The sequence below is a fragment of the Schistocerca nitens genome, chromosome 7, assembly GCF_023898315.1.
Source record: "Schistocerca nitens isolate TAMUIC-IGC-003100 chromosome 7, iqSchNite1.1, whole genome shotgun sequence".
NCBI classification, from domain to species: Eukaryota; Metazoa; Arthropoda; class Insecta; order Orthoptera; family Acrididae; genus Schistocerca; species Schistocerca nitens.
Window position 1 is genome coordinate 169,322,232 of NC_064620.1, and position 14,062 is coordinate 169,336,293.

General features: G+C 40.1%; 1 protein-coding gene across 1 annotated transcript in view; it reads right to left on the reverse strand.

The window, feature by feature from the left end:
- LOC126195810 (uncharacterized) overlaps positions 1-14,062 on the reverse strand; it is a 39,296-nt gene that overhangs the window by 7,369 nt on the left and 17,865 nt on the right. The window contains exon 3 of the mRNA XM_049934448.1: positions 11,702-11,855. Within this exon, the coding sequence (XP_049790405.1) occupies positions 11,702-11,855 (154 nt within the window). The remainder of the gene's footprint in view (positions 1-11,701; positions 11,856-14,062) is intronic.

A 14,062-nucleotide genomic window follows, 5' to 3' on the forward strand; every position in this document is an offset into this window, starting at 1 on the left:
CCTTCCTGGGACAATGAATTCACGGTGTTCTTATTTCAATTTCCAGGAGTGTAGTTGAATTGCTTGGTTGATAAGTAATTCACAAAGTGCTAGTGTTGTTAATACAAAGCAAACATTGCATTATATCTACAACAACAGGTGCTGAAGTTGACATTTCATCAGAAAGGAACCCAAGGAATTTTACAGGGTGAGAAAGAAATGACAGATGAAATATTAGGGTTTTTGCAAGATGGGTCAGTGGAATGTGTGGTGTCATACATGCTCAACAGTGCGGTCAATGTACATGAGGGGTAGCATGATGATGATATGATATGTGCTTAACAAGTGAAAGTGATATTGAAACAGGTGTTGACCCATGTAGTTCATCATCCTTGTCAGACAGGCAGCCATAAATCCTTTCTCCAGTGAAATGAAGGAAAGGACAATCATTGTCCAAGGAACAGGTACTAAACATAATTATATACATGGAAGAACATCTGCAGCATAGGGAAGAAAAAAGTTAGGAACAGATTTTGAATAAGCCCACAGCAATATGACCATGTAGTGAATAAGAAAAAACTACAGGTATTCAATGGAGGACAAGGTACACTTGTTACAAAAACTGGTGCTTACGCCTTTCAAGGATGCTGGATACAGTTTACAGGATGTGCATCAAGTTGCACATGGCATACATTATGATGACTTCACGGGAAGCAGAGGATGGTACCATAATATCAAATAGTGCTGTAGAATTGGAAGACACAAGATAACGAAATTTCAGACAAAGCATCAACTTGATGATGCACAGAAAACTGCAGAAATGGACGTGAAAATATGTAAATGAGGTAAACAAACTTATCCCAGCATCAGTAAGGAACTTGTTTTCAACTCCGACCAGTTTGAAGAGAAAATGCATATGAAAGGAACACTGGAAATTAGAGGTACCAAGAGAGTTGTATCAGGATCAACTAACATCAGCGCCTTAAAGCATTCATATACAATTATGTGACTGTTAATCTGGATAGTAAATTGGCTGCGAAGTTGGTTATTGTGCTGCGAGGAGTTTGAGGTGTTCTGCCCCTCCCAATTCTGTCTCGTGCATGTGATCATGCAAGGGCGGTGGAAATATTTGTGTCACAGCAAGCAAGAGTGGGAAAATGGGCATAAGAGAGCTACAGCTGTGGCTTGATCACTGATTTTGGCTAATAGCTGGTCAAAATAACTTGCTTTTGCTTGATTTGTGGTCTCCATATAAAAATCATTCTCATTTAGTGGGAAGTATACAGCCTGAAAAGTGTGTGACATTGCAATCCATAACACCTGGAGCCACTGTACAAATTCAGCCTCTGGATGTGACTTTTTTCTGTGCCTATAAAACTTACATTGAAGTGCCAAAGAAATTGGTACAGGCATGTGTATTCAAATACACAGATATGTAAATAGTCAGAATATGGCGTGCTGCGGTCGGCAACGCCTATATAAGAGAACAAGTGTCTGGCATAGTTATTAGATCGGTTACTGCTGCTACAATGGTAGGTTATCAAGATTTAAGTGATTTTGAACAAGGTATTGTAGTCAGCCCACTTGTGATGGCACACAGCATCTCCGAGGTAGCGATGAAAAGGGGTTTTCCTGTACGACCATTTCAGAGTGTACCGTGAATATCAGAAATCCAGTAAAACATCAAATCTCCAAAATTGCTGCGGCTGATAAAGATCCTGCAAGAATGGCACCAATGATGACTAGAGAATCGTTCAATAGGACAGAAGTGCAACCCTTCCGCAAATTTCTGCAGATTTCAATGCTGGGCTACCAACAAGTGTCAGTGTGCAAACCATTCAATGAAACATCATTGATATGGGCTTTTGGATCCGAAGACCCACTCGTGTACCCTTGATGACTGCACGACACAAAGCTGTACATCTTGCCTGAGCCCGTCAACACAGACATTGGACTGTTGATGACTGGAAACATGTTGCCTGGTCAGACGTGTCTCGTTTCAAAGTGGATGGACATGTACGGGTATGGATACAACCTCATGAGTCCATGGACCTCGAATGTCAGCAGGGGACTGTTAAAGCTGGTGGAGGCTCTGCAATGGTGTGGGGCACGTGCAGTTGGACTGATATGGGACCCCTGATATGTCTAGATACAACTCTGACAAGTGGCACGTATGTAAGCATCCTGTCTGATCACCTGCATCCATTCATGCCCATTGTGCATTCCGATGGACTTGGGCAATTCCAGCAGGACAATGTGACACCCCACATGTCCAGAATTGCTACAGAATGGTTTTAGGAACACTCTTCTGAGTTTAAACACTTCTGCTGACCATCAAACTCCCCAGAGATGAATGTTATTGAGCATATCCGGTATGCCTTGCAACGAGCTGTCCAGAAGAGAGATCCACCCTCTCATACTCTTCTAGATTTATGGACAGCCCTGCAGGATTCATGGTGTCAGTTCCCTCCAGCACTACTTCAGACATTAATCGAGTCCTTGCCATGTCGTTTTGCAGCACTTCTGCATGCTTGTGGTGGCCCTACACAATGTACCAGTTGTTTTGGCCCTTCAGTGTATTATCGCACTATCTGCAGCTACACCTTAAGGGATAGCTGGTTCCATGGTAAGCTCCATGACAGACTGTTTTGCATTTGGTTGCATGCCAAACAATTCCATCAGTTCTCATCACTCCCTCCCCCTCCCCCCCTCCCGTTACACGAATATGATTCTATATGCATTCTTGAAGCATGGATACCTAGCTGAACACCCTGCACAGTTTGTAACTCTCAAGGAGTTTGTCTTTGAGCTTGTTGGTGTGAACTTTTATGATCAATGTGGTACACCATTTTTCATGTGGTGTTCATGGTGCAAGTTAATGGTTTGTTTTGAACATTTCTTGAATATCAGCGGTGTCCATTTTCTGAAGTGTAATACATTCATTCAACTTATTACAAAAAATAGGAGCCTGGGGAGGCAAGGTAATACTTCTGTGTAATTGATGGAACTCTAGGGGGGAGGGAAGTTGTAGGGAGTAAAAACAGTAGATGAAGACCATGGATTGAATACAGTAAGCAAATTCAAATGGATGTAAGTTGCTGTAGATACACAGAGATAAAGAGGTGTGCACAAGATACACTAATGTAAAGATCTGCAACAAACCAGTCCTCAGACTGATGAGGACAACAACAACAACAACAACAACAACAACAACAGCAGCAGCATCTTGATTGTGAAGGAGGCTGATCTTTTATGAAACTGTTGGATTGAATGTTTTATTATAAGAGGTAATTGCTTGAATAAGGGCAACCAGTTGAGGCTGAAACTTCCTGGCAGTTTAAAACTGTTTACCAAACTGAGACTCAAACTCAGGACCTTTGCCTTTCACTGGCAAGTGCTCTACTGACTGTGCTACTCAAGCACAACTCATGACCCATCCTCACAGTGTCAATTCTGCCAGTATCTTGTCTGGCAGAATTGACGCTTTGATGATGGGTAGCTCAGTCAGTAGAGCACTTGCCCGTGAAAGGCAAAGGTCCCAAGTTTGAGTCTCGATCCGGCACACAGTTTTAATCTGCCAAGAAGTATTATATCAGTGCACACTCAGCTGCAGAGTGAAAATTTCATTCTGGCCTGTTGAGGCTGTTACAAGAGCAATGGATTTACCACAGTACAAGGTTCAACTAATAGAAGTAGAAACATACATGTGTTCAGTAAAATAAATTAAGATGCAATAATATCATATCTAAAGTGGAAACTTGAGACATTTAGCTTTGGGTAAAAGCATCTTGAAGGAACTGTTGCTCAAGTTGAGATGAATAGTTGACCAAGCACTGAATAGATATGTATCTACCCGAACAGTTCATGATAGAGGTAACATTGTTGGTACACAGTCTCTCCAACTGTGACTAATGCACGAGTACAAAAAAAGCATAGGGCTTATTTTGCTGTCAAAAGAGCAGTGTGTGAAGTGAAACCACCCTTATCCTCCCCCCCCCTCCCCCCAATGGTAACCATAAGAATGGTAGCAGAAGCAATCTGCAAAACTACCATCCAATATACAATGAAGAGAGAAAAAAACTGGTACACCTGCTTAATATCGTGTAGGGCTTCCGCGAGCACGCAGAAGTGCCACAACACGACGTGGCATGGACTCGACTTATGTCTGAAATAGTGCTGGGGGGAACTGACACCATGAATCCATAAAGAGTACGAGAGGGGGGAGGATCTCTTCTGAGCAGCATGTTGCAAGGCATCCCAGATATGCTCAATAACATTCATGTCTGGGGAGTTTGGTGGCCAGTGGAAGTGTTTAAACTCAGAAGAGTGTTCCTGGAGCCACTATGTAGGAATTCTGGACATGTGGGGTGTTGCATTGTCCTGCTGGAATTGCCCAAGTTTATCGGAATGCACAATGGACATGAACGGATGCAGGTGATTAGACAGGATGATTACGTACATGTCACCTTTTTGAGTCATATCTAGACATATTAGGAGTCCCATGTCTCTCCAACTGCACACGCCCCACCAGCTTGAACAGTCCCCTGCTGACATGCAGGGTCCATGGATTCATGAGGTTATCTCCATACCCGTACACATCCATAAGCTTGATACGATTTGAAACAAGACTCGTCTGACCAGGCAGCATGTTTCCAGTCGTCAACAGTCCAATGTCAGTTTTGACAGGCTGAGGTGAGGCGTAAAGCTTTATGTCACGCAATCATCAAAGGTCATGAGTGGGCCTTTGGCTCCAAAAGCCCATATCGATGATGTTTCATTGAGTGGTTTGCGTGCTGACACTTTTTGATGGCACAGCATTGAAATCTGCAGCAATTTGCAGAAGTATTGCACTTCTGTTATGTTGAATGATACTCTTCAGTCGTCGTTGGTTCCGTTCTTGCAGGATTTTTTACCGGCTGCAGCAATGTCGGAGATTTGATGTTTTACCGGATTCCTGATATTCATGGTATACTTGTGAAATCATCATAGGGGAAAAATCCCCACTTTATTGCTACCTCAGATATGCTGTGTCCCATCGCTTGTGCACTGACTATAACGCTATGCTCAGACTCGCTTAAATCTTGATAACTTGCCATTGCAGCAGCAGTAACCGATCTAACAACTGCGCCAGACACTTGTTGTCTTACATAGGCATTGCTGACCACAGTGCTTCTGCCTGTTTACATATCTCTGTATTTGAATAGACATGCCTGTACCAATTTCTTGGCACTTCAGTGTATATGAGTACATAGCATATAGCCCCCAGTGACTGACACGATTTTCTTATTCTTATCAACCATACTTTCTAACTTATAAACTACTTTTGACGTGCCAAAACATACTAGAACAAATAAAATGTCTATAAAACGCTACACACTACAGCTTACTTGCGGTGAGACAGTCACAATTGCTAAAATCCAGTGCCCGTGGTCTCTGGCCTTCTGAGGAGGACCGCAGTTCTGGAACCACTGCATTCAGTGCTGTAGAATCTTAGAATGTACTCTGTGCTAAAATGTAATGAAGCATTTCAAACAGAACAAACCCTTCTATCTCAACCAGGATGGATTCCAAAAACACCAATCATACAAGACTTAACTCTTGCTTTTCATACATGACATCTGAAAATCAGTTAGGTGGATGCAGTATTTCTTGAATTCCAAAAAGCATTTGGTCCTGTACCACAACACTGATTATTAACAAAAATAGTATCACTTGGTGTGTCAAATACAATCTGTGACTGAAATGGGTGTTTCTCGGTAGGTGCCCACAGCATGTTATGGATGGAGAGTCGTTGACAGATATTGAAATAACTTCAGATATTCCCCAGGAAGGTTTGTTAGGGTCTGCACTGTTCATGTAGCACATTAATGACCTGGCACACAATATAAATAGTAACTTCTGACTTTTTGCTAGTGTCACAGGTACCTACATTGAAGTATTATCCGAAAAAAAAGTCCGCTCAAATATCCAGCTCTTTAAGATATACAAATTGGCAACTTGATTTAAGGCACAGTATCCAACAACTACAATATCAACAAGGCAATATTGGAATCATTCAACTCATACAAATACCTAGGTGTAAAAATTTGTGTGGATATGAAGTGCAATGATCACATAGGCTTAATTATACGTAAAACAAGTGGCAGTCTTTAGTTCAGTGGTTTGATTTTGGGGAAATGCAACCACGGTACAAAGGAGATTGCTTTCTAACTGCTGGTGCATCCCCTTCTATAATGTTGCTGAAGTGGGTGGGGCACATAGTCAATAACACTAACAGGGGATATTGAGTGTGTACGAAGAAGGGGTGTATGAATGGTCATAGGTTTGTTTCACTTGTGGAATGGTGTCACAGAAATGCTGAAAAACCTGAATTGACAGATGTTTGAAAATAGAAGCCATGTACCCTGTTAAAACCTATTTAAAATGCACCAACAACTAGTATTAAGTAAGGGATCTATAAACATTCTACAAATCCTTACACATTATTCCATCAGGGATCATTAAGACTAGATAAAACTAATTGCAGTGTGCACAGAAGCAATCCATATGTGAATGGAACAAGAAGAAACCATAATCCTTGGACTTCGTGATGATTTGCAGAGTATGGGTGTGGATATAGATATCTTGTAATAAAAACACAGGTTTTGCTACTGGAATTTGGAATGCCATTGGCATGTGCTTAGTGCTAGCATTAGATGGACCAAGTTACAGAAGTACAAGCAGTTTGGCAAAAAAAGTTGTTATTTCATTTGCTCAAAATGTACATACAAGTATATTAGAAAAAAATTAACACCCTTTAAAGACTTTTGTTGACAAAGTGGCATTAAGAAGTCCACTGTGCCCACTAAGTGCCCCCTCTGTTAGAGGTTTTTCAATTGTGACATTCTGGATTGGAAAGGGGGCAGGGGCTTAAAACTACCAACCATTGCTGCTACAATACCTCTCCATGAGGAGCTAAAACATGGACTGCAGCATAATGAGAATTACAAACTACAGCACTGATAATTAAGTTGGTTTGTTTCCCCAAACCAAATGGCAAATATGTTACAGCATAAATGACGTTTATTGCACTACATCAAAACTATTGTTCTTGTGAATAAGATGCTTGAAGACGAACACTTTAAGTGCTGTACACATAAATTATCAGTGACTTTGTGGATGATATTTCTGTATCCCTGAAGATACACAAGCACTGTTTGTTGTTTATGACACCCTAAAGTGCAGCAGAGTTAACACGTAAGTTCAAATTTCATGCTTTCAAGGAAAGTGGGAGGAACATAAAAGTCTGAACAAAGTGTGAGAAAAGCCAAATTCATCATGAGTTAGAAATAACATTCCAAACAGATACAGTGTGAAGTTCAAAATAACGCCAGGGCCGAAGATAGCAAACAAGGTATGAAGCAAAGAACAAAGTGACATATACTCCAGCAAACTAACTTGACCATGGCATGGGCCATACCTGAATAGCAAGTAGCTGCACCCACATCACACATGGTTCCTGCTTGCAGCAGCTGCAATGGCCCTGGCATTAATAGTTAGTGATGCTGTAGAATCTACACTGGCTGGTGACTTCAATTTCCTTATCACTGTTGCTGGCCATCAGGGACACAATAATATCTCTCCCCTCTTACTGTCAATGCCTACTGCATGGGATGTCACCTGAGCTGGTGACACAGGTATGTGAGAGCTGCTGGAAGTATCACATCTCTGTTGAAATACAACAAAATTATAACTGGTGCCTAGGGTGACTGACCATCACAGCTAAAGAACAAGTTTTAACATAACTTCATGATACTCATCCCTAGGCATATCAACATAGTCTCTATTAGCATGTGTGATGTGTATATTTACAATTGCACTAGTGACCTCAATGAAAACAGAGCTCTCCTAAAAGACGTTCCGAAAAATGACTGTTGGGTCAACATTGTAATATTTATGCTGAATATCATAGTTCAGTTGCTAAGCATATCTCCAGCACTAACAAACCGATCAATAAGAAAAGCATGATCTTAGTATAATTAATCTTTCCAATACACTTGTTATGTTCATTGCAGCTTTGCTTTGTATGTCTGACCATGAAGGTGCAAGGTGACTGAATTCGTGAAATATTTCTCACAGCCAAAACTGTTACATGAAAGTGACTTGAAAAAGAACATGTCAAATTCTTTTGTATTGTCCATAATTAATACTTGTGATACTCTATTAGATTTCATCTGACTTGGTAATAAAGATCACAACGATACTTCCACATGTAAAAAGAAAAAAAGTTGAATAAAATTTCAGTTCATTTGCTGCAGCTGTATTAAAACAAAAATTAATTTATCATTACACATTGTTGGGTCTAGTGGTCTAGTGGCAAAGTGGGTACATGGAAAGTGAAAGAAAGGAGGATTGAATCCTGGTTGCACCACGGAATTTTTCAGTCTGCCTTTAACCTAGCCTTCAACTCTCAATAATGTAAAGATTCGCCAGGAATGACAAATGGTTTTGATTTCTGGTAGAATTACTGGGATAATTTAGGGAAATGTAAAATGAGATCGTGGTGTCTAGTGAAAATACTTGAATAAGGCTGTTGAGCCACATGAAATTCTTACTCACATTCATTAATAATTCAAAAGATAGACCATCATATTATTGCTATTAAAAAAGGCCTAAGATACACAAAGTTGCTGTTTCAAATTAAACTTCAGTCATATTGACACACAGAATTATTTAATATTTTAATAATACTGAGTCCTTTGGCGGTCCACTCATAGTATTCTTTTCTAAATGTCCATCAGAGACTGAAGACAAAACAAGAGTAGACACACATTTAGAATAACAATATTTACTGATTTTTCATAAAAAGTCATTTCTCAATAAATGTTCCATGAGTTGGAGGTTGCCCTGTTGCACTTCCAATCCTTAATTTTCGTAGGCTCAGCTGCTGCTCTCTGTTGGCATTAACTACAATCATTTTTGCTATTTGTTTCACAATATTGTTCATAAAGTGCATTTCCATCAACTGGAAAAATATTCTCTTGGCACTCTGCACTGACACAGTTACACACAAAATAAAACAGAAATGGAACATTTCAGCTGATTTCTCATCCATTCTCTCATTCTTATTTAAAATAACTTTATTTCATTTCCATTTTAGTATCTTATTTATAATGTTTCAAGACATTCACTTGCAACTCTTTCTGGAGGAAAGTAAAAACTGTATGTTGCACCCACTAATAAAATTTGTTGTACCACGTCAGGGCAACATGCCTGTCAAGAGATCAGTGATGGGCAGAAGCATGATGGGGCTCAGGCTGTCTATTGTAGTGGAATATTTCATCCCTTGAGCCAGCTTGTCCATGCTTGCTTCACTGATATGGGCTGGGGATCCACTGAGATTGGAGGACAATGATCCACCAGTATGACATAGGTGCCCATAGGCTGCCATGACAGATCTCCGCTTGGCCCTGCAGTGGACCACACTTGCTAGAGTGAAGTTCACATTGAGATGGGGCAGGTGGTGGGCATGGGGGAGACATTCTATGCCAGCTGGAAAGCTAAGTAATGCTGAGAGGCAGTGGCTGGATGGATGCTGTGCCAAAGTTGTTGCGGGCATTTGGCCTGTTGTTTTAGGTACATGCTCTTGCCCTCTGTACTGTTTCAATGACAGTGGCCATCAATGACAGTACTCAGAAAATTTCATGTAGAGTGAGTTACATTATGGGATGCGAAAGGAAATTCATCTAACAAGTAAGATATACTGAGCAGTGGGATGATGATGTATGTGCCCACAACTGCAGTTATTGTTTCATCTTTTCTGGGAGCTTGGACTGGGGACTGAACAGTGAAATCAAGGGTTTATGGTTTGTGATCAAATGGAATCTCATGCCATACAAGTAAATGCGTAAATTATTGATTTCATAAATTGTGGTGGCTCTTGTTTGGCAGGTATATGCAATTGGTTGGTCTATCTGTCAGTATTTTTGGGGGACAATATTGCACCAGACCAATAATCTGAGGCATTTATCACAAGTGTAAGTGTTTTGTCTATAGTAAAAGTCACTAGCCATGGTGTGAATTTAAAATGCTGTTTCAGCTGCTTAAAGGTCTTTTGGCGAGTTGTGGACCATACAAACTTGATGCCTTTATTTCATAATTGGTTCAATTGGTACATAATGTGGGCCAGCTTGGGCATAAATTTCCCATAGTATGTAACCTTACCAAAGAACAAACTCAGTTCTTTCCGATTTTTGGAAACTGGCAATTTGTCTATGGCACTGATAAGCTCTGCTGTCAGCACTAACCCCGATTTATTTAATACATGTCTCATATACTTAATCTGAGGTTGAAAAAAACTGCATTTTTTGAGTCAACAGTGGAGAGCATTGGATTAAAGCCAATGTACAAGTGATTGTAGAATCTGCAAGTGTTGCTCACGTAGCCCATAATGATAATGCCAACCAAACAGCTGGCACACTGTGGTATCTTTTGGATGAACTGCTCTTAATACTTTTGGAAAATAGTGGGAGCATTTGTGACTTCAAGTGGTTATCTATTGAACTTATTCATTGCAAAGTATCTGTTGTGGTTCCAGATCTACTGGCAGTCAAATTTGAGTCCACCAAATCAATTTTTTGAGATAGTGGCCCCGATGTCTAACTTGGCTATCAAGTCTTTGGGATGAAGAATTGCATATCGATCTATATTAGACTGTGCATTTACTTGGCTTTGATGTCACCACAAATCAGTAGTCTCATTCGGTTTAATGATTACCTTGGGTGAAGCCTGTTGACTTTATGCGATGGGAGTGATGACATTCATGACCAGCAGTCCATTGAATTCCATTTTTAAAACCTTCTGCATTGTAAAATTTACTGGCAAATGTGGCTGGGATGAAGATTCTACTGATACACGAGCAAAATATTCTTTTTCACAGCCCAGCAAAGGAACAAATAAATGCCCACAGTTTTGGCATAATATATCTGGGAATGTACTTAGAAACTAAATTAAATTGCACATTGATCTGGAATCTGACCAGTGAAAATGCATCTAGCCCAGAAAGGTTGGTCGATACTGGCAAAGCTACTCCAATAAATGATCTATATACATTCACATACTTATCTGTTGCACTGCTCTGGCCTTTGAGAGGTACTGAGTGACTTATAGTAGTGGCATGCATAGATGCCAATACAAGTTCAAATTGATGAGTGACACTGTTGTGCCAGTTCCAACTTGAAACTCCACTTTATAGGAGCTGATTTTAAGTGTAATCACCAGCTTGCCAGAAATTTCAGTGGATGCTGTGGACAATGAATGATCTTATGCAGTGGAGTGTTGTATTTTGGTGGTGATGTTAGATGACTGAGACACACGTGAGCCGGAGGTTCTCTCTTATCGCAAACCTAGCAGACTCCTTTGCAATGCAGTGTCAGTGCTTGCTGCAACACTCAGGGCATAATTTGAGTCACATTTCCAGGTTTTGTTTACATGTACAGGATGGGGCTGAAGGAAACAATGGAGCAGAACAGCATGTTATTTTCACTGCTTGCACTGATTGGGAATTGTGGTGAACTATGTGCACAAGGCCGTAGGCACCTACCAATGTTGTGGAGTGCTTATTACCAACTACTGTTCTGTTACATACATGCCAGCCTTTTGCAGATTTCTTTTGAGTTGAGTAACTGTTAGTGCTCAGCAAAGTAGTGCTTGCTTCTGTGAATATTAAAATCCCAATGCTTACTGCGTGTGGCACTCTCTCTTGAAGTGGCGTTGCTTGGCAGCTATTCTCATGACCTGATACTTGCAATGACCAGAGGTGTGGTCCTTACTCTCCTGATGCGGAGTAGAGCAGGCCTCACAAGCAGGGACCTCCACCATATCAACCAGCACGGGCTCTGAAAACATCATGTGAAACTCAGTTCATACTTCTTCACATCTTGAAAGCTGTAGCTTAAAGTAGTAAGGTAGCTGCAGAATTTCTTGCTGCTGAATAGCATTTAACCTGAATGCATCTATGCTTATTATGGGAAAATATGATTTTAGGGGTACCAAGCAAAATCTGTGACTTGATTGAGGAATTCTTAGTAGGGAGGACACAGTATGTTAACTTGTATGGAGAGTCATCAACAGATACAGAAGTAACTTCAGATGAGTCCCTGGGAAGTACATTAGAATTTTTGCTGTTCATGTTGTACGTTAGTGATCTCTGCATAATATAAAACTAACCTACCTCAGACTTAAGGCAAATGATGCAGTTATCTATAATGAAGCTGCAGAAATATTCAGTCAAATCTTGATAAGATTTCAATGGGGTGCAAAGATTGGCAATTATGTGTAAAAGTTCAGAGCATAGGACACGTGATGTAGTCAGCCAACAGCAACATCGCTGTTAAGTAGCACGAACACACAAACAGGAAAAGTTAATAGTTTAAATTAACATACATAGTGTTGCTACAAGAAAAGCAAAGCTTTCACATCTAATATTGGTCTCACGCTGCAAGAGAAGCTTTCGCATATACTGTTGATCTTTCTTGCACGTGTTACACTTTAAGATATATCACACAAATGTGCAAGTAAAATTTTTAATAATGACATAAATGTCTGATCTCCAGGGTTCGAAATTCTTCTAAATGGCTCGTCATCAAAGAGTTGATTTTTAAATGAGAGTCAAATGCTCTGTTTTTTAATAAATTGATGGTACATTCTTGCACATAGTTCAACTTACGTAAAAGGATATTTACTTTGAAAGTAATGCTTTTCAAACCACTATTCGCAATATTTTCCCGCGACCTGTTAGAAATAGGTTCGTTTCAGCAGTTGGCAAAGCGCAGATAACAGGCGACACCGCGCTTGGGTAGCTATCATGACGTAGGAACCCGATGTCGTACGTGTAAAACATTGAAAGATCATACATTATGTCATAAAAGAAACAAGGCATCAGAGGATATGGCAAGAGCATCGGAATTTCGTGAAACATATTAAAATGTGCACATTTAAAGTGCATACTAGGCACATTCGTATGTCCAGATTCCCAATGAAGTATACCTCGACCTGATATTAAGCTTTTCAGTGTGGTTTTCGGGATGTAAATTTTCTCGGAGCACCAGTACTGTATTATATCATGCCTGGTTCTTTATTATGGCATAATGCCATACGTGCTAGAAAATGAAAACGTGCACTTGAAATGCAGCGAACAGTTGAAACTCTTTAGTAAACAGACAAAAAGAACTTCATTGTTCCGCAAGGCGATTTTAATGCTCGACTGTCAGAAAGGGGAAATAAAATAAAATCTGAAACTAAAGACATATTTTAGCCTACCGTAATTATGTGAATGTGTTTTAATTCACTTGATAGCTCCCGGCCACAAATGTCCGTTTTGTTTTCATTTGAGGTGAGAGTAAACAAGGGGAAACAGCAAAATCACTAAATGTAAACACGCGTCACGTGGAGACTACCTACTATAACTCAGACTGCTCTGCGCATCAGCCCCGGATCTACGACATTTGCGGAAAAAAAAAAAAATCGAATTTTCAAAATATGTTCATCTTGTAGCGCACATCCTTCGGAAAAGTCTGAAACATAAAACATATGAATTCGAGGAAATGTAAGATATATTATTTGGTCGTAAATATGCCAAAGTGCAGTGCCACGCCTCTTAATAAAGCATTTTTCTGCCGCACGTCCAAACTATATTCAGGAGAGTGGAAATTGAAATGCCCTGTGGTGCCTCTCCTGGTCCCAGTCGGCAGAATTGACAGCCTGCCCCTCTAAAAAAAAATCTCGCAATTAATTGCGGATGGGATTATTTGTAATCGAGAGAACAAGAACTCTTCAGAAAATCTGAAATCTTTATTGCCTATTAGTTAATAACTTGCTGTTTTGTGTGACATAAAATTAAATGTAGGATATATAAAACCAATACTGACAAGAGATAAGCAAGAAATTACACATTTCTTCAAACCTTAGCTCCTAGCATTTTTTTCTCTCTAAGCTTGCTACAGCTTTACATGGCGTGCTTTCCTTTCTGCGAAAGAATCTATTACCTCATCAAAGTTCGTCAAACGTTTTGCTACATGAAAAATCGAAATGTCGTTATCTAATA